This window comes from Morchella importuna (genome assembly GCF_003444635.1).
Source record: "Morchella importuna strain M04M26 chromosome Unknown Morimp01GS004, whole genome shotgun sequence".
Classification (NCBI taxonomy): Eukaryota; Fungi; Ascomycota; class Pezizomycetes; order Pezizales; family Morchellaceae; genus Morchella; species Morchella importuna.
In genome coordinates, this window is record NW_025763401.1 from 828714 (window position 1) to 852419 (window position 23706).

Consider the following 23706-nt stretch of genomic DNA (forward strand, 5'->3'; position numbering starts at 1 on the left):
TAATAATGGGTGGAGAGGTGTCAATAAATAAATGACGCATGCTCGGTATATATTACTACATGTAGTGAAAGCAGCTTCCGGTGCCAGTCATCAGTAAATCTAATAAACAAAGCCATAACCACGGTGTGCTTAGGTACTCAATTCGCCTGATAGATCTACCAGCGCGTTAGATTTAGATGGTAGTGCGGAGCTCTGATCCTTTATATCATCCAAAGTGCTGATAAGTTGAGTGATAGTTTGTGATATAGATCTCTCATGCTGTTGTAACCCCGAATGTTATGACAATATAATCTAACATTTCCCTAGATCTAGAACTTTCCTCCGTCCACAACATAAGGAGACAAAGCGAGTATAAACGTTTTTAAACAATTTTGATCACCCATTTTCTCTTCTCTTGCCATACATACGGGGGGCCGCTGTGTCTACTCTTTGAATGCCCAATTTTCTACCGGGGTAGTGAACGTTTTCTCTTTGATGTATCCTCGGTTTGTCTACTGTTTCCCCGACTTATCTATAAGTAGTATCGCTTGTCGCTAGTCATGGGAAGGAGAGTGGGCCGGATCCTCACTGGACGATCTTCGATCTTGACTTGAGGTGGGCGGATATAGATCTCTCATGACACAATCTCTCGTAGATACTGTTACGCGTTATATTCTGGTACTATTAAATAATCGTCTCGGACTCTAATACCCCCGTATTCTAAGTTCTTGGCTCCCCTAGCATGGCTCCCGCAATTCCTAGCCTAATGTATTTTGTACGCAGCTAGATCAGTGCTTATATAGGTAAAAAAAAAAAGGTCTATAGTCGGTCACAGAAATTCGAAAACCTTGCTGATCATCCGCCTACTAATTAGGGGATTACGTAGTCAGCATTATGGGACTGTGGGAATATGATGAATTAGTGATGCGAGATGTTCTGTCAGTATGCATACTTATGTAGTCTATAGTCTTATTCATGCAAAGAAAAGGAAAGAAGCGGTACTGCCCCAATTGGGACTTGTTTTTGGGTGCACGGGAGCTACATGTACACGCACAAGTAGTTTGATGTAGTTGAGTCTGGTCTCGTGCGAGCCTTCACTTGGAGGGGGCCGGAGACCTGGGGAAGAAAGACAAGAATATGGGCGAACAAGAACATGGCTATACATATAACCCTATGTGTATCAGCGGCCCATTTTTCTATAGTAGATACATGTACATGTACTTTGATGGATTTCAATCCTTCCTCTGTCAACATCTCTTGGAATACAAAATGTAGATCAATATAGGAGCGGCCATATTCATATTCATATCAACACTGCCATTTATTTAGACCTGTATTTGTATTTATACAGAAATGAGGCTTGCTCGTTACCATTGGATATATCCATAAGAATCCCAATCTGTCAAGAGTACTAACAGAATCATAAATTCTTTAGCATAGCTAGCCTCGGGAAGGGATGTTGAATTTATTGCCTCATCTACAGCTATACCCCGTCTTCTAGAGTTATGATTTTAAAATGAACCATAGTCGATAATGTTGATATATTATATATTCCTGTTCTTTGGCTTGCACTATAAGGATCATTATAGAAGACCCCTTACCATCCATATTTGGAGCCGGCCTCTTTCTTGTTCCTTTTCCCTTGGGCAAAGGCGTCTTCCAAAGCACCCCTTTGCGATTGTGCGGCTACAAATAAGGTCGATTAGCAAATCAACAAAACCCGGAGATTCTACATTTATAAAGGAATAAGATTATACCATTGAGTAATGAGGAAAGCTGGTGTTTCCCTGGAGCAATGCTTCTGACAGGTTTTACTTCTTCTAGTAGCCCCATTGACCTGCTGAGTTCATTATTATTATATTCCTGATCCACACTGTAATTGGTGATATTGATGGGGGCATTTCCGCGGCCTCGTCGGCCATAGAGCTGGCGCATCTACTCTCACGTTAGCGTTGAGTTTATTTGAATATATAGTACACATACTGCAGCGTCATCAAGGCCAGCTTCTCGTGCAACTGTCTCTAGGTCTTGTGGTACATTTTCAACACTGGTGCCGACTGAATTCGATTCAGGATTTATGACTCCATTTGTCTCTTCGAAGTAGGGGCTTTCATCTCGAGCACCAGACGTCCCCTTTGGTTTATTCGCGGGTGTTGCGGCCATGAGCATTATTGGCTGGTATTCGCCTGGAGCTATAGATTTTGTTGTTATTTTCGTGGAAGGCGACAGGCTTGGACCTTTTTGTTTTTTTCTGTTAATTATATTTGGTCATTACGTCCAGAGAATTTCAATCATACCTGCCCCAAATAAATAAACCTTTTGTTTTGTAGCTGTTGATTTAGATGTAGCACTTTTAATAGCTCCTGAGTGCTTAAACGAGCTCGTAGGTTGAATAGGTTTCCTAGCTACTGACTGTGGAACAAATCTAGTTGATCTATTCACACCCTCATTTTCACGTAAAGATTGTTTTTTATCCTCTTCAACCCTTTCGATTGCTCCCTCATCTACGTTGTGTGTTTCTTGAGCTACTGAAGGAGCTGATGGAGGAGGGGTTGGAGGTGACGGTGGGGCGCATTCCTCATGACTGCTCCAGACCTTTTTGGCGCTGGTAGCATAGAACTCAAACCTGAACTCCCTCCAATCTTTGTTTTTTTCGTCGGAGGTCCATCATCGACCTCATTGTCATTGAGTTTTGGAAGGTTAACGATTATTTTTTTAGGGCCACTATCCTCGCCACCACCCCCGGCAGTCTTCCGTGCACCCTTGGGTTTTGGAAGTAATGCAGAAAGTCCGGGTCTTTGTGGCTGCGATTGTGGAGGAGGTGGTGTGGATGGTTTTTGTTCTGATTCAGAATCGCTGTCAGAGGTGTAATCGACGAGCGCGAGCATTGTTCACGAATATTTTGGGTGTGGAGCTCGAAGTTGTTTGTCAACAATGTCTAAGTGACGTTGGTTGTCAGGGGTTTTTGATCATCCGGGTAACTCAGCTACTTGACACTCTAGTGAAAGTCAGCCATTCAAATGATCGACGCTATCCTTTTACCCCTGCCCTGCTTGTGGGTGCGTCACAAAATGTCACTCGATGACTTCGTTGGAGAGCATTATAGGACAAATACATCTTGGTACAAACTAAATATGGCTACAATTACTCTATATATTTTATTTAATAAATAATTATGTAGGTTCCTCAAAATTATTGACGTTGAGTGATTGCACATGACCTTCAGAAAGTTATGCCAAGACATAGGGCTTAGCCCTCACACAGTCCGAGTCTCACCCACAATCTTTCTCACACATCGAATCTTGGTCCTGCGAAACTTCAGCGAAAAACAATCCAACGACAACCAACGCCAACCGACCACCCCCCCCCTCTTATCGCGCCCTCCGATATCGACTGTCACAAGGTATATACACGAATTTCAACCATGGCTGATAACACCGAATACGTGAGCTTCCCAGCTATCCGTCGTTTTGGGCGAAAGGAGGACGGATCTTCTTTGGGTGGTGGTGGAATTGTTAGCTAATGATTATATGATAGGACCCCGTTGAGGCTGCCGGTACGACTCCCTAGGATTTGGAAGGAGTGGTGGGGTGGTGGATTTGTACTGACGGGAGCACTTTGGTCAACAACAGAGAAGAAGAAGAGCAGAACCTTCCGCAAGTTCTCATACCGCGGTGTCGACCTCGACCAGTTCCGTCTCCCAATACCTCATCGCTATATACAACCTCAGCTCTAACGAACTAAGTATAGGCTCCTTGATCTCTCCTCAGAAGAGCTCCGCGATCTCGTTCATGCCCGCGCCCGTAGACGGTTCAACCGTGGCTTGAAGCGCAAGCCGATGGGTCTTATCAAGAAGCTTCGCAAAGCTAAGAAGGAGGCCAAGCCCAACGAAAAGCCCGACCTCGTCAAGACCCACCTCCGTGATATGATCATTGTCCCTGAGATGATTGGATCAGTCATTGGCATTTACTCCGGAAAGGAGTTCAACCAGGTTGAGATCAAGCCTGAGATGGTTGGATTCTACTTGGGAGAGTTCTCAATCACATAGTACGTGCATTCCTTAGGTGTATATGGGGTATTAAGGGGATGGGGGAATGGGAGGGATGGAGAGTACAGAGACAATTAGGAAAAGCCAGAATACTGACGCGTTTACGAATTTTTAGCAAACCCGTTAAGCACGGTCGTCCCGGTATCGGTGCCACCCACTCTTCAAGGTTCATCCCGCTCAAATAAACGGCTTTTCTTTTCTTTGGGGGTTTGGGGTTGGGATACATCATGACATGATTTCACACGTGTTGTGCTTGTATTAAATAAATAAAATTTACTTGTGGTCCCAAAATTCTTCTACCGGGTAGAGGAGGAGGCTATGGCGACAATAGGATGTGAATATTCGGAGTCGATCCGCTTACTTTGGGTTTTGGGGGTTTCGGTTATATAAATTTACAATATCCAATACCGTGCAGAATATCCTTAAATTTTCATATTATTTGTTTCTTCGCTGCTGAAATTTAGCTAAATAATACCAACGAACAAATTGTGTAGTTTATATGGGGGTTAATTTGATGTTTAATACCGCCAAAACTCGAAAAAATTGGCTATCTCCGTCCAGGGATTACCACTTGAATAAATGGTTGAATGGCATCGATCTGCATCAGAAGTTTCCCATACAAGTAATTCTGATCTAGCCAATTTTTCGAGTTATGGCGGGCGGTATGTGGTATCTCATATATTTCGTATTAGATAGAGAACCCTCTACTAAATTATGCTATGATCAAGATTGGCAAGTACGCTAGAGTAGAGTATTGGTTTCGGATGGTGTATGAATGTCAATCAAGGCGCAACATAAAGCTAATTCAGGGCATATACCCCCACATCTTTATAATTTTGTTTGGAGAACATTGTCCTTGAATTCCAGGTACCGTAATACTTGAACAAAAGGTGCTAGTCGTTCTGAATTAGTAATACAACATATTTTGAGTTATTTGTATTCGATATAGCATTTGTAGTTCGATATGTAAAAGTAGCTTGCCTTCTAAACTACATAACGCCACATTTGAATCATTAGCCTCTTGTGGCGACTTTAGTGGCTCAGTAAACGTCACCCCGCCAATACACCATCTTCGTTCCACTCCTTGCCAGCACCTCCGATCCTTCTTATCCATCCTCATCATTCTTCTTTCTCCTTCATCTCTGTTGGCTTCACATCTACCCCACCGAGTCATCCGAAAGAATAAGGATTTGCTATAATTCAAAATACCGAAATGAGTTCTATACCAGGTAAAACACTCCCCTTTGCTTCTTCCAACTGTCACCCCGCACTGACATCCCACCTTTTAGTTGTTGTTACCCATGCCGGAAAACGCCACGAGCTTGAAATAGATATCTCTCAACCTGGAGAAGTTTTTAAATTCCAGCTATATTCCATCACTGGCGTCGAACCCGAGCGACAAAAGGTCCTGATTAAAGGCGGACAACTAAAAGATGATACGGATCTCTCTTCACTGGGTCTGAAACCAGGGCACAAGTTCATGATGATGGGAACCCCAGCTGGTAAACATGTTCAAGCGCCCAAAGAAAAGATGAAGTTTCTCGAAGACTTGACAGACGCCCAGCTCGCTGCGTTTGGAGGCTCTACTCCATCTGGACTGCAAAATCTGGGCAATACCTGCTACATGAACTCAACTCTTCAAACCCTTCGATTTGTACCAGAGCTCCAGGAGGAGCTACAGAAGTATCAGAGTAGTGGCCCGTCCGCAGGAGCTCTTGGAGGAGCTAGTGGATCAAGCTCTTTATTGTCTGGTTTGGGTGGAATTGCAGGTTCTGATTTGACATCAGCGCTGAGGGACTTGTATAAACAGATGGGCCAAACTACTGAGGGATTCCCACCAATGATGTTCCTTGGTGCTCTTCGGACGGCGTTTCCGCAATTCGCACAAAAGGCAAAGAACGGACAATACTCTCAACAAGATGCAGAGGAGTGCTATTCTCAAATACTCTCACAGCTTCGCCAAAAGCTAAAAATTCAATCAACAGACGGATCTTCGAGCGATGTCTCATTTGTCGATAAGTACTTGTCCGGACAGATGGTTTCCACTCTGAAATGCAACGAAGATACCCCAGATGAACCACCCGTTGAGACTACCGAGTCATTCGTGAACTTGAAATGTCACATTAATCAATCCATCAATCACTTGCGCGACGGCCTGATTGCTGGCTTGACTGAGGAAATTGAAAAGAATAGTCCTGCCCTAGGGAGAGATGCCATTTACACTAAAACCAGTAAAATCACACGTCTACCTAAGTATTTAACTGTAGGTGGACCTATCTAGTCTCTGAAGTACTCGGTTTGTTAATATTGCCGCAGTGTCATTTTGTCCGTTTCTACTGGAAACGTGAAATAAACAAGAAAGCCAAGATCATGCGTAAAGTAACATTTCCTTTCGAGCTTGATGCCTCGGAATATTGCACCGACGAACTCCGTGCAAAATTGATCCCTGTTCGCGACCGCCTCCGTGACCTTCGGAAGGACGCAGAAGATCGTGAACGGGCTCGTAAAAGACTCAAGCGCAGCGCAGCAAGCCCCGATGATGTTGCCGGCGGAAATGCTGGCATGGGTGGCTTTGGGTCTGCCCAAAGTAAAGCTGCAGAAGCGAAAGAGGAGGCCGAGAAAACCGCTGCTGCAATAAAGGTGGCAGCAGACGATGCGAATGCCCCGGATTGGGAACAAGAATTAAAGGACAAATTAGACCCCGGTCTCGCCGCCGACGATGGGTGCAACCCCAGTGGGCTTTATGAACTTATGGGTGTTATCACACACCAAGGGGCTAGTGCAGACTCGGGGCATTATTGCAGTTACGTTAAGAAAGAGGGTGGAGATGGAAAGACCTGGTACTTTTTCAACGACGATAAGGTTTCCGAGGTTGAACAGGACAAGATCGAATCTTTAGCTGGTGGCGGTAGGTTTACGTCCCTAAAATCCAATTAATCTGATATCGTGAATTCAAACTAATGAGATGTGTGTTTTGTAGGAGAAAGTCACTCCGCTCTTATCCTATTATACCGTTCTGCCCCTCTTACTGCGCCTGATTCGGAAAAGAAATAGAGTTAAATGTTCAGCTGGATAAATTATCTCATTTCCAATAGGCTCTGCCACGGCTATTACTTACAGGTTCTGCTAGAAATCAAAAGTAAAACGTTTGTGGGATGGTCAGTGGTGTGAAGTTTCGTTTCCTAGGTATATACGAGGGGCAAGGGACTACGATACCTTTATAGGGAAATCTTTTAAAGAATCATGTGATTCGGGGAAAAAGGCCCTATTACCATCACCAGATATTCAGTGATTGTTGAAGCAATACCTTTGATTGATTTTTACTGCCAAGATTTATACCCATGTGAAGGCTGAGACAGCGTAAATGCTTTAGAAGCGGATGATAGGAAGTAAATATATGCGATGCCATAGTAGAAAGTATTTCTAGTAGTGGAAATTATCCCCTGGCTGATATGATCTCTTTGAGTGAGTGGACACATTTCATATCACGTCTAAGCCAAACCCCCACAAATTCAATACGTGCAACCTAGTGCTCGTGGCAAATTTCTTATCCGTAACAGAGGGCCAACTCTAATTTAATTATCGCTCTTCTTTATTCGTATGTACATATTATAATACATCTAATGTGAACCCGCTGCTCATGTGCTAATATTTATAATAACGCCCGATCACGACTATATTCGTGTATGCTATTGGGCTGTGCGTGTTCCGATTCGGCTAGAGGGTCTCAACAAATCAAAGAGGTACCTATGAGGTTCTGTTTTGTCGGCTGCATAAAAAAAAGCGAGATGCACCCGCGGCCGGTACAATTTTAGTGTAGTATCGGAACGAATCCATTATTCCGAAGCAGTTTGGTTCTGCTGCGTCTGAGTGACATCGCGTATAATTAATTTGAAGTACGTAATTATAAAGGTACATGTAGCTGCTGCAATCCGCTGACTCGGTTATGACAGTCTGCAACAATGCTCATTCAAAGAATGCCATGGCATCTCATTTATGTAATGTCGTCCAAAGACTGCAGGCCTTGCCCGTTTCACCTAGTATACTTTGATCTGCTGCGCTGCTAGCTCCGATCCTAGCCTAAAAACCTAATCTTAACGTTACAATGATGACTTCCGCATGCACAGCCTTTCTTGTTGTGTTTGGAGACAAACAGGCTGTATATTCAGAATCTGATGGTGATTTAAATGCTAACTTTACACCCGGGACTATGACGAGAAGTTCTTTTCTCAATTATGGATCACGATTACCAGGTAGCGCTATAGCCCAATGAAGGCATAAGGGTTAGACGACTTTACGGGGGTGTGGTCAATACGGGGGTATGGTCAATTCCAAGATTTTGTATGGAAACCAAAAGAGGTAGTCGATCAACTCCCTGCGTATCATACATCACTCCGGCGTATATTTGAGATTGACCGTACCCCGTGTTGACCGTACCCCGTGTTGACCGTACCCCCGTGAAAGCGTCTACATGTAACCCAAAAAAGGTAAGCGGCATATATTTTCGAGGGTCGCACTGATGTTTGCATTATGACATGACACGCACAAAGCTAGCCCTAGTATTATGAAAGCGCCTATGACGATTTGCCATGACGGAATAATCCTCACTGCGTGTGTTCAACATATAAAAAAACATCGTGTGCTGTGGGAGCCTAGGATTCGAACTGCGCTAAACGCCGTGCAATTTGGCCGAGTGATGATTGGTGATGACGCAGCGTCGACATCAGAGAAGAAGAAAAAATGTGAACATCGCACGTATGTACATGAATCAAAATATAACCAATTTAATCGAAATAGCAAAGAAAAACGATCTAATTATGATCGATTTTTTTCAGTAGGAAAAAAGAAGCCCCAGCAAACAAACAAAGAAAATAATATCACCAAGTCCAGTATCCTAGCGCCGCCGCCTACGGGGCGCTTTGGGGAACCAGCCGCTCCCCTCCTTATCAGAGAAATGGATACGGCAAGAATCGTCGTAACAGGCTGTCCAACTCATTGAACCGTGCTGCGACTCGCGCGGTATATTTTGTATGTTCTGAGGGGGGACCGGAAGATGCGATCTTGGATCGTCTGGGTCCATAGCTTCGATACGGATATCTTCAGCGCGGACAATGGTAGGTTTTTGGGGTTTGATGTGTCTCCTCCTGCCATGTTTGATATTGCTTCTGCCCCGGGGGTTTATCCAAGGGTCAGGGACCTGTGACTTCGGCTGCCCTTCATTGACTTTGTTGTTGACATTGAGATTTTTCACATCTGCCCCTCTTGCATCCGTATCTATACCAGCTACAATGTATTAGTTTGCGCTCTTTATTATGTAGATTTTTATACAAAATTAGGGGAGTGCTATTTCAGCCTCACCACAAACCTTTAAGATCGACAGGGCGGCTTTCCATGGTCTTAGGGGCAGGAGATACGTGGTTCATCGTGTGTTCAGCACAGAAGCCGAGTTTTTGCTGACTCTTGGGTGTAAGAAGTGCTGGAGATATTGTTTTGTTGAATGCCGATGTTGATGTGGGATAGAAGAAAGAGGAGGGGAAGCGAGTGGCTATTTGTACTCAAAACACCTGCTGGTTACAGCAATAGCATATCCAATTTCGGCGGCTTCTGAAATAAAATATCAAGTAGGATCAGGATCTTACCTCATAACTTCGTATTCATTTCCCCACTCCGTATTTATTGGTAGTGAGGTTGAAACGTCAGAGGCTAAAGCGGTTAGTGTATGTAATAAAATAAGATAAAAAATTCTGTGATGTTAATATTACTGTCATCTTGCCTTGTGTACCTTGCACTCAAACTCCGTCAGTATGTATAGTTTTCAAATTCGTTAGAGTATCGGTCGGAGTCAGAGGGGAGTTCATATCATGAAGGAGAGGGTGCGCAATATTTCGCTTCATTTGGTGGTACCAGGCATAGAGGATCTGGAAGGCTAGTGGGTAGATATACATGTATTAATGGGATGGAACAGTTTACTTAACCACTTCCACCCTTTTAAAAAGGTTTCCCCCAAATCCACTTTTGGGATCTATTTGGGTGTATTAATGCCCTGGTCATTGAATACATATATTGTGCCGAGAAAAGCTAGGTTTGAAAATCGCTGTACCAAAACTGACTACCCGATATAGCAAATTCAATAAATCATGAAAAAAAGCTTGTTCAATTTTCATAGAAAGCCTGTAAATTACAGACATCGTTTCAGCTCAAGGAATCAATAAAGGAAATCGGAACACCCAAAAGAATAAAGTAAAAACGCGTTCTATCCTGATCAACTTCTTCAACTCCTCTCCGAAAAATAGTGATAGAAGAGAGAGATCATGAGTTCTTTCCACAAGGAAACTGCCGGCGATAATTTGTGCACAACTTCCTCGAATTGCCGTATAAAATTCTCCAACTTTCGTGCAAGTGGCTAATGGGTAGTCATGTTTGTCGAATGATATATAAAGCACACAGATTATTTGTGGTAAATTCAATAGTGATATCAGACCATAGCATGTGTTTTAGTCCAATCCCTTGCTGTTCGTGTGATTCGGTATTACTACAAATTTTGTTCTTGAAGTTTGGGAGGCTTTTTGGGAAATAATGAACCTACCAGTCTGTATGGCCGCCTTTTCATCCTCTTTCCATCTTTGAGCAACATCGTTTGCCAAAGGATCGTCCGGGTTGGGGGCACCAAGGAGAGCCTGGATACTCAACAAGATCGTTCTGATTTGGAGAGCTGGAGACCAGTTTCCTAAAAAAAAAAAAGAAGAAAAAGAAGAAAAATTAGCATTCCTGTTTATATATCGTTTCCTCTCTCTATTTGTTTGGTTTGCGATGTCATAGCCTGATCCGACTCTAACTCCGACTCCGACTCGTAGTATCCGTTTCGGGTTGCTAGCACTTTAGAGACACACCTTTAAGAACATCAAGGCAGATCCTCCCGAGCTTGTCAATATTGGGATGGTAGATCTTGGTCAAGAAACGGATTTTGGGAGGTGTCATCGGGTAATCTTCAGGGAGGAAAAGCTCGAGACGGAAGATCCCTCCCTCATATGGGCTCTGCGCGGGTCCGTGGATCTGGAGAGCTATTAGCAAGGGGCCAGAGAATAAGGGACGCTGGAGAGCAACGAACAGTGACATCGAAATACCGGAGGTTGTCTTCGTGTGGAACAGCGTTGATTCCTGGAACTCTGTATGTATAGTATTATTGTCAGTTTCCCAGGCTTAGTAAACAGGCCCCATGCAATCACATGGAACTCAACATGAAAAACAGATACAGTTTTAGGGAAATGGGAGTGTTGCTAAGAGCGAAAGAGACAAGCACTTACGGTTCCGCTACAAGACGTTCGGTCTCCTTGATGATGCGTTTTGGAAGAGCCATCTCGAGTGTTTTAGAGGCGGAACGAAGAGGGAGTGCGGGGTTGTATGGGAATGAAGATAAAGGTGGGGTGGCGGTTGATGGTTAGTGTTAGGAGGTGGAGCACTTCAAGCCTGCTTCTGGGTAACCTTTGTGAAACAAGTTTATCAGAGCAGCAAGGAATAATGGGGATAATGGAGAAAGTATTCAGAGGATATCCCCAAATGAGCGAGAGTCGAGAGTGAGTGAGTGGGCGAGTGTTGTATCATAAAGAGAAGCTACACTAATAATGTGATCTGGAGGAGTAGATCCTAGAAGGCCACAAGTGGCATGGATAGAGGTTTGTCACAAGTGTAGGTACTAGTACTTTAACTACTAGCTAATTCGTGGGTAAAAGTCCTCAGTCTCATACCGAGTACATGTAGTAAATATCTCAATTCACGTATGTATCAAAAAAGGTGTTGCCTTCAGATAACCAATTTGGGCCACCAACCACCAGTGCACCTTTTTCATCGCCTTAGAATTGACCAAAAAAATTAGCAGAGCTTAGCCTTTGAAACATGTGCCCGGGGGAGGGTATTGTAGATGAATCGTAGATCGAAGGGTTTCTTTGGCATGTACCTACATACCTACTGGAAAAACAGAACACATGATTACCGCTGCAGACACCTCATACAAGAGCCTTTTCTAAGGATTTGACGGGAATTTACTGTTATCTCTTCACTTAAACCTAATTTACAGCTCGCAAGGGATCCGCGATCGCGAGATTCGAGAGCCCCTCGTCAAGATTTCAATCGGCTTTCCCCCCTAAATTAACTAACAGATTGAGGTTAAAGGTACAGTACCTACTACATACTGTACCTATCCTAAGAACGCTGGTCCCTGAATACATATTCAAGTCCCCGCCACTACCGCAGTCCTCTCCTCTCTTTTCTCCCCACATGCACCATTTCGTTCGCCCATTTGCTCATCAATCACCTCACCGCCTCCTTGCGAAGATCCTTTGCAGTTGCTGGTTTCTTGCGTCTCACCTTCTTTTTTCGCTCTGACAGAAGCTTCTTCTGTTGACTCTAAGACAAAAACCATCATCGGTTCTGCGGCTGCTAACGCGGTAACAACGATATCTATTACGTACTTTTACCTTTTTTCTCAGGCTCTTCTTTTATACAAGGTCTTGTGTGTGTGTGTGTGTGTGTCTGCTTTAGCAAGTTGGATGGGCTGCTTCGACCACGGCGCGAATAGTGGCGACTTAAACGATTACTTGCTTACCTCTATCCCGACGACGAGTGCTTTCACAGCTAAAAGGATTCTGCAACTCCTGTCAAGTTTACATACGGAGGGGAAGGGGGGCGAGAATCTTGCAAAGTCGTAAAGTCCGCATTCTTCCTTGGTACCTACCTGTTCACCCTTATAATTGAATTGAGTACATTCTTTTTGAGCGCATCTATAACAAGTGCGTTCTGAACTCTCAAAAAGCCTGAGACCAAGGCCTTGGTGACTACGCAGCACTAATCCACTGGAATGTAAATAGATACATGAGGCCCCTTTTCCCTCTATTATAGATTCGAGAAGCACGATCTATTGGGCGACAATCATCATGAATTCCCCGAAAGCTTCCCTGTCGAAGGGGGATACCTCCTCGGCGTACGGCTCGCCCACATTCAATTTAAACATGTCGATCAAAGTTGATGCGCCGGTTGGCTCTATGTGGGTTCTTGCTAATTTTCACTCATTTGTTTGGGAAAGCGCAAGTACATTAGTGACTGGTCTAATATGTGTGAACAGGTCCATATCACCGAGTAGCCGAGACGTCGTCTTAGCTTCGTAAGTTGCATTTTGAGCCCCAGACTCTCAATACCCCAGACTCTGGAAATTGACCTCCCCATAGTCAATTAGGGCTCCACATCGTAGACCTCGATAATCCCTACGACCCCCCTCGTTTTCTTCCACACTTAACAGCTTGGTCTGTCGCAGACGTTCAATGGTCTCCACATGCATCTCATTCGCATTGGGTAGTTTCGACCTCGAACCAAAAGGCCATAGTTTGGAACCTCGCCCTTCCATCCCGCAAGGCTATTGAATTAGTCTTACACTCCCACACTCGCGCAATCACGGACATTAATTTCTCTGCGCACCAGCCGAACGTTCTTGCAACATGCTCCATCGACTCTTTCGTGCACTGTTGGGACCTCCGGACTCCCCGTAGACCCGTCATGAGCTTTTGTGATTGGTTCGCCGGTGCAACGCAAGTCAAATATAATAGACAAAACGAACACATTCTCGCCAGCTCGCACGACCGGTATTTATACATATGGGATGACCGCATGGGTATGCGTGCGGTTCGCAAAATCAGCGCTCACTCAACAAAGATTTACGGGGTGGATTGGAATAGGACTCGACCATCGGGGATTGTGACATGTGCACTCGATCGAACCGTCAAGTTCTGGGATTATGATCAGTGTCCAGACGACACACCTGAACGCATCATCCATACTTCTTTTCCAGTGTGGCGAGCCCGGCATACCCCGTTCGGGAGAGGGCTATTGACCATGCCCCAGCGTGACGATACATCCCTGTATCTTTGGGACCGTAGGGCAAAGACAGATGAACCAGCTACGCCCGTACATAAGTTCTCAGATCACACAGACTATGTCAAAGAATTTCTTTGGAGATGGAGAGGGGGTGAACGGGACGACACGGGCGACGACAGAGAGTTTCAGTTGGTGACCTGGTCACTCGACAAGGACATCCGACTTTGGACCATTGATCAAGAGATAACTGAGAAGATTGGCCATGACCCAAAGAAGAAGATGAGATTCAGGGTCACTCGTCGGGGAGCAGAATACAAGACCTTTCGTGATGAAGCTGCGATTGTTAAGGTCGTTGGTGGAAAAAAAGGGTCGGCACCAATTCCAATGGGAATGAGACATCTTCCCAGATTAAGCATAGGCGGAATGGATATCGAGAAGGAGGCGTTAAAAGGCGGTTGGAGAGATAGTTTGTTCCCAGGTCAGAATCAAGGAATCCGGAGTGGACTTGTTAGCCCACAATCTGGAGGATCATTGGGGAAACAACTAAGTATGGGGAGCTTGAGTGGCGATAGTCTTGGGTTGACTAGGGGAAACATGAAACAAGGAGGCTTCATGAGAGCTGGAAAAAGAAGAAGGAAAGAGGTCAATCCTATAACCTGGATGCGAGGGGTCAAAATCGCCAGAAAAATCCCAGTGAACGGTAGCGAAAGCGATGGGATTAGGAGTAGTACTGGCCGGAGTGGATTGTTTGGAATTGGTTGGGAAATCCCAGAAACCCTAGGCGATGAGATATCCCTTGTTGGAAGCAAATTTCCCAAAATCAATTTCGAGAAAGTCAATATTGCCGCAAGGTCCTGTACCGTCTCTTTGACAGGGCCTTGGGGTGCAGATAATAAATGGGTTTTCCTCAGAGCGGATATTTCATTTCCCCATGAGTATCCTGGGGATGGGTCTAGTTTACCGAGTTTTATTCTGGAAAAAACTAACATGATTCCAGAAAAGACTTTTGATGAAATATGCATGCAATTGAAGAGGATCTCACAGGCTCATGTAGGAAAGAAGAGAGTCTGCCTGGAGCCGTGTTTGTGCTACCTACTCGGCGAGAGAGCGGAGGACGCTGCGTGGGTGGGTGATAGCGACGATGCTGGTGAAAGCAGCAGTGATGACGGTGAAGGAATTGCCACACTTGGTGCTAGGGATGGCGAAGAAGAAGAAAACGTTGGCGTGGTCAATACCAACAACCAAGCCAACGTACCATTACCAAAAGTCTGCGGAGCCACCTGGGCGAATGATGGAAGATTGATATGTTTTTTCCCACCAAAGGAGGAGAGATTTGGCACGAGAAGCCTTCTGAGCTCGCTCGCTGTCAGAGATGACGAAAGATCGATAAGATACGGAAGTAGCGGGAGACCGTGGGAGACATTTGGAAGGCTGTATACTGCATCCCCTATCGGAAGGAGGGCAACTATGGCGAGTGAGGCGGGTGAAGATACAACAGATAGTACGTACAGCACTACCAGCAGTTCATCAAGCGATGACGACAGCGATTCAATTGCGGATGGCCCATTGAGACCAAGCCTTGGATGGAGGCTACACCGAAACATTGAAAGGCGTTTCAGAGGAGGTAGCACAGATAGGAGTACGCAAAGAAGTACTGGGACAGGGGCCAAAACGATAACAGGAAATTTTGCGAAACCGAAAAATATAGTATCCATACACCACATGCAAACTTGGCTGCCGGCAAAGAAAGAGCTTGCTCAGGACTATCAAGTTTACGGGGATAGTGCCGAAGTATGCCAATTCAACGCCGGAGTTGCTGAAAAACATGGAAACAGCGAACTTGCAGACGTTTGGAGGTTGGTTGAAATGGTTCTTCGTAATGAAGTCCCACTGGAGGTATATCAGCACCCTGGACTCAGCTCGGGGACAGGTGTCTATGAAGACAGGATATTAGTTGTAGCCAAGCGGGCAAGTCTTGTTAGAGGAAGACGTGATAGCGGACTTGGACTAGATATGAGTGATGATGAGGCAGACGATTTGATAGAATCAGAGTTTTGGGGAAGGGTAAAGTGGGGAAGCCACCCACTAGGTGGAAGATGGCTGGTAGAGGAGCTTTTTGCATATTTCGAGAAGATGGCGGATGTTCAAATGCTAGCCATGTTAAGCTGTGCGTTCTGTGAAACAGAGGAACCGTCGGGTTCTGATGACGGTGGACTGAGAGCACCATTTGATGTATGTTCTTCCTCTATTTTCTTCATTATTCTATTGCCTGTTTTCAAGCTACTGATTTATTGCTTTTTGTTTTGACTTGACAGGAACTCTCCTTGTCTACAAGAACCTCAGCTTACGCTCGGGACTATTTCCCAAGCATTGAAATGGCGCTTATGGCACACTCCTCAAACAACTCTATTTCTCCAAACTACGCCTCCGCAACTCTGACGCCAATTGGTACACATGGATCGTACTCATCGACCGGCACTGTCCATTTTGGAAGCGATCCCGCATACCCATATTCAACAGGAACTACCCCACCTCTTCAGGGGTTCAGACTAGGCACCGGTGATGATGCCTTCCACAGTCTTTCATCGTCCCCGGAACTACATCACCACTCCAGAAAATCCAACTCTGGTATGGCAGCAAACCTACGCATGGCGTTCGGCTCAGGGCATTCTGGCAGTCCTCCTGGAACGAGAAGAAAGATGCCTAGTCCTGCAGAAAGTATGCTAGGTCCACCTACAGCAATATCTGGTGTAACATGGGGCCCCATTACGACTTTTGGGAGTGGCTCTAAGGAAGATGTTAATTCAGACCTCACCGAGACATCATCAGATTTTGGAGAACCATCCCCAATCCGAATTACAATGATGAACCAAGACAAATTTGACGATGAGGGTAATGTTCATGTGCCTTTCTTGGACCCCCAAAAGTTTCGTCTCTACCAGTCATACCGCGAAAATTATGCCGACCTTCTGTTCAACTGGGGTCTCCAAACCCCACGCCTAGAAGTACTCAAGTATAATGGCTTGAAGAATGCTGCCTTCGAAGCTCTCGAAGAAGAACCAGTTGGATTCTCCCGCAAACCGACTAAAGTAACAGAACCCAGTGGTCAATATTTCAAAGGGTTGGAACTTGGTGGACATTGTTTCAAATGCGGTGCAATGCTCATATCAACGAAAGGCGCAAGAGGCGAATGTAAACCATGCAAGCGACGGCAGGTGACGATGAATTGTTGTGTTTGTGATGTCATCATCAAAGGACTCTATGTACCATGTCTGCAGTGTGGGCATGTTGGACACGCGGACTGTCAGGAGGCGTGGTTCTCAGAAGATGGAGTAGTTGAATGTCCTACAGGATGCGGGTGCCAATGCGCAAGCTTTGTGGAGGGCGGGTTTAGATTCACAAATCTTCCTACCGTAAAGCCATTAAGAGAGGACAGGGTACACGTGAGGAGAGATATTAGATATGACAATGACTATTATGATAGTTATACATTTTGATTTGGTACGATGGGGTTTGGTGGGAATTTAAAAGTACTACATCTCTTTTTAACTGCATATACCATATCGGCCATGGATAGGAGGAGGATAAGGTGAGCCTCTTGTTTAAGGGGCTTATACAGCGTCTCATAATCTTCTTGGCATGCTTTTGATACTCAAGTTGATTATTATTATGTTTTTATATCCTGTTTTATTTTTTTTCTCATGTATAAATAATATGAGCAGAAACTTTTCTTTTAGGTATTTTTCATGGGATGGCAGGACAGGGGAGCAATGTATCTTGGGGTCTATTTGTCGGTGAGATATTGAACACATTTTACGATAGTCAATGATATAATTTCACAAAAGTGTGCCCAGCATCACTAATCAATTACCCTTTTCCCAAACCATTAGATGACCATAAAAGTTTTCAGTTGCCTGAAAGAGTATCTATTGCTTTATGTGTATCACTTACTAGTACACTACTACCGAATGAAGAGTATTGCCTGGCCTAAATCCCCTTTGGCATCTCAGCCAGGCTCCAGCCCCTTGGGACGACAAAAATACCCTCGGCCTCCATAAGGATATTGCCAAACTCATCTTCGATTGTCGCCTTCGCCACTCCTTTGCGATCGGTATGCTTTTAAAAGGAGCATTGGGTAAGGTTGTGTTACTTTAGTTTAAATATCAGAGGGGAAAACCATACCTCGATAACCCAGGTTCGCAAGATTACGAAACCGCTAGACTTGGGGTATAGATGTGCGTGCACTGGTCGTCTATAATTGATCGATAGCCGTGCGGTCACGGCATTCCGGGTTGGTAGCACATGCATTGCCTATACAAATTGGTTTGAATTATTACCCCCGCAGAGATTTACATCTAGGGGCCACCGAAAGACTTACAGTTCTTCCAAGTGCTTCATCTACTATCTTGCTTGTGAATAACATTGGTCAATTCCGTGTTCAAACCGCCCCCAGAAGAAGAGATGCTAGGTACCGTAGCCAAAACACCGCCATGCTACAAGCACATCCAGAGAGAAAAATTAACCTTGAACTTCCATTCCTTATTTCAAGCCCAAATTCGGGGGAGCTCATACAACAACGCCCGGGAATCCGCAAATTCCCCTGCCGAGACTCAGCACGCCAACGGTGCTTCCATCTCTTTTAACCCAAACTTTATTGTATCCTATCTTCTCAGCACCTTGCAACACCCCGGGGGTATATCTATGCTGCCGCTCCTCCTCAGGGATTCCTGTCCACGGTCTATGCTCCTTGTACTCTGGATCTGCCCGTAGAGCTTTAACAATCGGTAACTTAGAAGCTGATGCTTCAAGCTCCTCGATCGTTTTCTTTTCTTCTGGGGAGCCACGGATTGGTAAAGGATCCTTTAACAATGGTCCAGAGATCGGTAGAAAGTAATTTGTTAAAACCACGCCCGCCGTGCCCCAGAGGAGGACATGCGCAACTGTTGCAAACGTGAGTCGGAGAGCAAAAAATGGCTTTCGGTCTTTCGGGGCAGCTGTTGAAAACCTGCGCAAAGGTACCTGGTGGGCACGGAGCCGAGCGGATAAGCGGAGGCCACAAACGTTCATTTTCGAAACTACAGACAAAGACTGGAGTGGAAGAGCTGGTGTTGTGGCTGTCAAACCGAGGCTGTTGCTGTGCACCGGAACCTGCATAAATTTCAGGGCACCCCGACAAGGGTACCCGAGATCTGGGAAGAAAAGGCGCCGCCGAGAAACCCCACACTTTAGTTTGAATTTCAATACTCTGCCACTTTTCTTTTTTTGTCATGAATAACAAAATAGTCAACCAACACTTCAAAGCAGCCGGAAAAAGCATTTGGGGTACGATGCTGAAAATTCTGAGCCTTGTATGTAATGTAAATTCTTGCGCAGGAGCAAATGTACATGTAGGTAACATCCGAACAAATTGTCTGTTTAATCGATTGTTTCAGTATATGCAGCGTGGGGTTACGCTCTGTGATCGTAAATAAGGGCTGAAGTAAAGTGCACATGCAGTATGAGTGTCATGCTGGTATTGATGCCAATGCTTAATGACCACCCGGTATTCTCTCTCTCTACCCCTCCCCCCTCTTTTGATGGGGAATAGAGGCTTTCAGTTGATCCCTGTTATCCATTTCCAAAGTGAAAAGGAAACTCCTGCAGCCAAGAGTCTGTCCTGAGCGCGTTAAACTATTGATAAAAAGGGCATCCTGCAGGTGCAGACCGAGAAATACTTGAGGACGGAATATTTAGTATTGAGTATTTACCAGAAAGTGACATGTTAGCTGTAGAAGCAGACGTAACTTTAGCTGCATGAGTTTCCCTTTCACTTTGAAAATGAAAATTCAGGTCAACTAAAAGCCTCTAATGGGAGAGGTGAAAATCTAATGACGGTGGTTAGTGTTTCCTGTAATTAAGTTAAGATTAACGCATACGTCTCCCACACAAACGGCATTTAAATTTGTAGGCTGTACCTACGTATTCATTAGCACTGTAGAACACTTAATTACCATTCGAATCCGAACACTGGGGCATGTCTAACCGTAAAACGTGTAAGGGGTATGCTACATTTTCTAATCGAGAAGATCTATCTGCACCATGTCATATATGAGCTTCTATGCTTTGATAGCTGTTTACAGTTATATCATCGCTTTGTAATATTCTGTTTATAGCCAATTGAAGATAACTACATTAAGTAAAATGAAAATAAAAGCTATTCTCTAACTGAAATAAAAACGGATGAAAGCATTATAAAAACCCAACTACATATTCCTTCCCCAATAAATGTCCCAAACCCCATGATTGGCTGATTAGCCATCTAAACCCTGAGCTTCTCCTTGGGGATCATCCAAATCACTAGGCTGATGAATCTCTCGCCGTTGACCGTTACCGATAGGCCCGTGATAGGGATACATTATATGAGCATTCTGTATATTATGTATTGTGGTAACAGGGCTATATAACATCATCTGCGCCGCACTGTCTCCCTCGGATGTAGTAGGATGTAGCGCCGGAATCTGAATATTTGTGGAAGGGCCCGGGAGACCAATATTTGATTCCGTTACTCCTGCAGCAGCAGCAGAACTATCTCTATTCTAGTGATTCCAGTAGAATCAATTGGTTAGCTAAGTAAAGGGAATAGATCTTTTATCACACTGCGAATTATATTTTTCAAGGAACTTACAGTATTATTTCGTCTCTCCCAACACTTCCACCCCTGGAAGAGAGCCAGAATGCCAGCAATTGCTGTTATTACTGCAACAACAATACCAGCAATACCTAAGGCATCCACTAGCTTTGATCCTGAATTGTAACTGCTCGGGGATCCAGAGCTGAGATCTCGTGTGACGGACATCTGGGCGTGTTTTATTGTGATTTCGACTAACAAAGCGGATTCGGATGTTGATATATATATATATGCAAGAGATGATTTCCGTGTTTATGGATATGAGTGTAAGATTTGAAAGGAAACTAGTTTCTCTAAGCGGATTTGAAGCTACATGTATTATCTTGTCCCAGGAAAAAGAAAATAAAAGGGTTAGGAAGACATCGTTACCACTCCGAGAGTTCATCACAGAAGTACGTGGGGGAGTCTAGTTGAAGCCCTAGGTATAATCGGGAGCACCCGGTCAGGCTATTTTCGATGTATATTCCCTCTCGCCCTCGCTTTCACCCCCACGGCGTCGAATTTCTTCTTCTCAACGGTGCTAAAAAGGGTTTTTTTTATTTTTATTTTTTTTATTTCCAATGCATACCTCACAGCGCCCGCGGAGCAAATATGTCCATTGGTAGCTTATGCACTTTTGACGCACGCAAGGCGCTTCTTATGTCGTTCGTCTCTTGATCAATGGAACATGTCGCCATATTGAGCTTCTCCTGGAGCCTGGGCAGCACCTTGAACCCCCCAACGCCTTGTGCGATTAAGCTACAGTAGCCCAACAAGTTACTGATATACGTCAGACCACCTTTTATTTCTTTTTCCAATTAAGTATGCTGACTGGATTCGTTGAAAGATGATGATATTAGTGGAGGGGAAAACCTAGGTACCCGGTTTCATCGATCACTCCCCCACGCACACATACACATACATATACACATGTTCACTGCCGAATTAAAGTCGTTGATGCATATTCCTGCAATGATGTACAGAATGGCTGTTTCCACATAGACCCACGCGGGATACGACAAGGCTGTGAATAACACCGTTCTCCACAAAATCATCGCGAGATTAGTGCTGGCGGCTGACTATGACGATGACAAGATAGTTATTCGGGTGGGTGTGTATACGTATGAAGCCTAAGTTGGTAGTAAATAAAGGATTTCCCAGGCCGTACCTCGTGGGGCGAATAACAATTAATAGTACAACGGATTAATTAACTAAACGTACATTAGCTCCTATTTAGATTCCAACTGGTCCTGCCACTGTTCTGCGCAAGTTGCATAATTATATACGTATCTGGGGTAGCACATGGGTGTGAATAGGGCCACATGATTTATAAACTATCTGTATCCATTGTATTCTCTCAGTACTTGATACTTGTAAAGGGGAAAATTGTACCCCCAATGAAACACAGAGGATGACCGGCCTCAACTTACCCCACGCGTATGAATTCCCATTGATTTGTAATATTGCACTTCATGAACGGGGAGACTCGTTTAGGGATGAGGTTGGCTGGTACATGGTGAGGATCATCCGCGTCTTTGAAATGCCCCCGAAGCCCCTGTTCTCTTGGCAAGGAACCTATGGGTATGTTTGGATCATATGCCGTCACTCGCGCCTTGAAACAAAGTATTGTGGAGCTCATACTAGCTTGATATGGATCAAACCCACCATGTGAAGTTGAAATAAAGTTTAAGACATGTGATTTGCGTGTATGATTACACGTGGGATCGAGTTTAGCCGGGTTATTCTTATGATGTGGTAGCGGAGGAGCTCCGATTAATTCCTAGGCTGGTTACCAACACGCCTCAACCAGAGTGATGGGATCCCACCAACATTATCCACGCGACAATCTAATCTAGATTCTAGATCAACTCAGCAGTGGATGATTCCTAGTTCTACTTCGCTGAAAGACGTTCTGGGTGCCGTAGCCACAAAGTTCGCATGGGTGCTGGGCACTATACCTTAATGCTGAGTCCTTATCAATCGATATCGATGTAATCAAAATCTAGACTAGGAGATGTTCTGGGAGTTTAAATAATCAATGCAATCTCGTAAAGGCGGGTTTCTCAGGCGCACCACACCACTTATTCTAACTGCACCCACGAGCAAAACACGCTAATCTCGACAATTAAGAATTGTGATTTTTCTTGGCCGGCTTATACGGTCTAGCAACTGAGCTAAATTAAATTAAGGGCGAATGCCCCGAATGTCGGAGACAGAGGGGGTCGCGGGTAGAATGGTACAAAGTTGCCTATAAGTTTAGCTGGCAACCATTCAGCGAGCCTTGGAGCTTTGTCCGGTATATATGTCATAGTCGCTGGTAGTCAGTCCTTGGCATATATCTGGGTATAAGAGCGCTCTACGTCTGCACTCAGCCTGAAGCTACATTCCCACATTATGGACCAAAGATGTACCTGGCTACATATACGCATAATATATGCATATGGTGAAGCGATACCCTGGAAACTTGAGAGATTGGGTGAGCGGTAACTTACATTAGGTCCACTGTTTAGATGTTATGTATATATCCAAAGAAGAGTAGGATCATTCGGGGCCGAGTCAGCCTGCTGGCAACCAGTGGCAAATCAGTTACGGAACTGATGGTACTGAAAGGGGTAAGAACGGGAGAACAGAAAAGCATGGGCCATTACCGGGCTACAAAAACAACTACATGTCTAAATAGAATAGTCAGGTATCTCTGTCATCACAAGAGCTTTCAATTGGATGGTTAGCTGCCTTCAATTTCTGTGGTCTGGCGGGTTACAGCTGTCAATTGACAAAGAATGGGGTGCTTTAAGGGAGATGACATGCACGTTTTCAAACCTTCATTCAGATGGCAAACCCTAAGCACTACCGTCATGATATATAGTAGTCTTCTGTCCAAGATCAATATCGGTTCTGTTCTTCCAAAATTACAACCTCACGCGAGCAAGGAGGGGCCCAGCCTGCCGCGCAGCGGCAGGTGACCCCGACTGCATGCGAGGAATCGATGTTTATTTCACATCATTACACCAAACTTTGTGAGTTTTCTGGATTTCTATACACTTTGCTTTAGTTATCGGCGGTTTCTCGAACTGATGATCAATTCCATATGCGGCCGGAGGCCGCTCCTCACTAGTACTATATATAACGCGTTGATAACATTCCAATTTGTACACACATTGTAAAATCA

General features: G+C 44.7%; 8 protein-coding genes across 8 annotated transcripts; 4 read left to right on the forward strand and 4 right to left on the reverse strand.

Moving 5' to 3' along the window:
* Positions 1-1576: 1576 nt before the first annotated feature.
* Positions 1577-2867, reverse strand: LAJ45_02364 (uncharacterized protein; the record flags this gene model as incomplete). Its single annotated transcript, XM_046111955.1, has 5 exons — positions 1577-1665; positions 1737-1914; positions 1963-2216; positions 2277-2309; positions 2606-2867. 5 exons carry the CDS (start codon positions 2865-2867, stop codon positions 1577-1579), a joined length of 816 nt encoding a protein of 271 aa, XP_045974855.1.
* A 536-nt stretch (positions 2868-3403) lies between these two features.
* Positions 3404-4212, forward strand: LAJ45_02365 (uncharacterized protein; the record flags this gene model as incomplete). The annotated part of the gene is made up of 5 exons (XM_046111956.1): positions 3404-3424; positions 3517-3535; positions 3612-3669; positions 3730-4026; positions 4143-4212. The coding sequence occupies 5 exons, from the start codon at positions 3404-3406 to the stop codon at positions 4210-4212; spliced, it is 465 nt and encodes a 154-aa protein (XP_045974856.1).
* Positions 4213-5240: 1028 nt separating this feature from the next.
* Positions 5241-7081, forward strand: LAJ45_02366 (uncharacterized protein; the record flags this gene model as incomplete). The annotated part of the gene is made up of 4 exons (XM_046111957.1): positions 5241-5256; positions 5317-6290; positions 6344-6935; positions 7008-7081. The coding sequence occupies 4 exons, from the start codon at positions 5241-5243 to the stop codon at positions 7079-7081; spliced, it is 1656 nt and encodes a 551-aa protein (XP_045974857.1).
* A 1510-nt stretch (positions 7082-8591) lies between these two features.
* Positions 8592-8902, forward strand: LAJ45_02367 (uncharacterized protein; the record flags this gene model as incomplete). Its single annotated transcript, XM_046111958.1, has 2 exons — positions 8592-8782; positions 8863-8902. 2 exons carry the CDS (start codon positions 8592-8594, stop codon positions 8900-8902), a joined length of 231 nt encoding a protein of 76 aa, XP_045974858.1.
* A 19-nt stretch (positions 8903-8921) lies between these two features.
* LAJ45_02368 (uncharacterized protein) lies at positions 8922-9450 on the reverse strand (the record flags this gene model as incomplete). Its single annotated transcript, XM_046111959.1, has 2 exons — positions 8922-9310; positions 9393-9450. 2 exons carry the CDS (start codon positions 9448-9450, stop codon positions 8922-8924), a joined length of 447 nt encoding a protein of 148 aa, XP_045974859.1.
* Positions 9451-10502: 1052 nt separating this feature from the next.
* On the reverse strand, positions 10503-11384 carry LAJ45_02369 (uncharacterized protein; the record flags this gene model as incomplete). Its single annotated transcript, XM_046111960.1, has 5 exons — positions 10503-10537; positions 10614-10754; positions 10918-11080; positions 11136-11193; positions 11332-11384. The coding sequence occupies 5 exons, from the start codon at positions 11382-11384 to the stop codon at positions 10503-10505; spliced, it is 450 nt and encodes a 149-aa protein (XP_045974860.1).
* A 1573-nt stretch (positions 11385-12957) lies between these two features.
* LAJ45_02370 (uncharacterized protein) lies at positions 12958-17388 on the forward strand (the record flags this gene model as incomplete). The annotated part of the gene is made up of 5 exons (XM_046111961.1): positions 12958-13067; positions 13146-13184; positions 13249-16123; positions 16207-16609; positions 16700-17388. The coding sequence occupies 5 exons, from the start codon at positions 12958-12960 to the stop codon at positions 17386-17388; spliced, it is 4116 nt and encodes a 1371-aa protein (XP_045974861.1).
* Positions 17389-17878: 490 nt separating this feature from the next.
* Positions 17879-18958, reverse strand: LAJ45_02371 (uncharacterized protein; the record flags this gene model as incomplete). The annotated part of the gene is made up of 5 exons (XM_046111962.1): positions 17879-18007; positions 18074-18202; positions 18270-18296; positions 18364-18384; positions 18464-18958. The coding sequence occupies 5 exons, from the start codon at positions 18956-18958 to the stop codon at positions 17879-17881; spliced, it is 801 nt and encodes a 266-aa protein (XP_045974862.1).
* Between the last annotated feature and the right edge of the window lie 4748 nt (positions 18959-23706).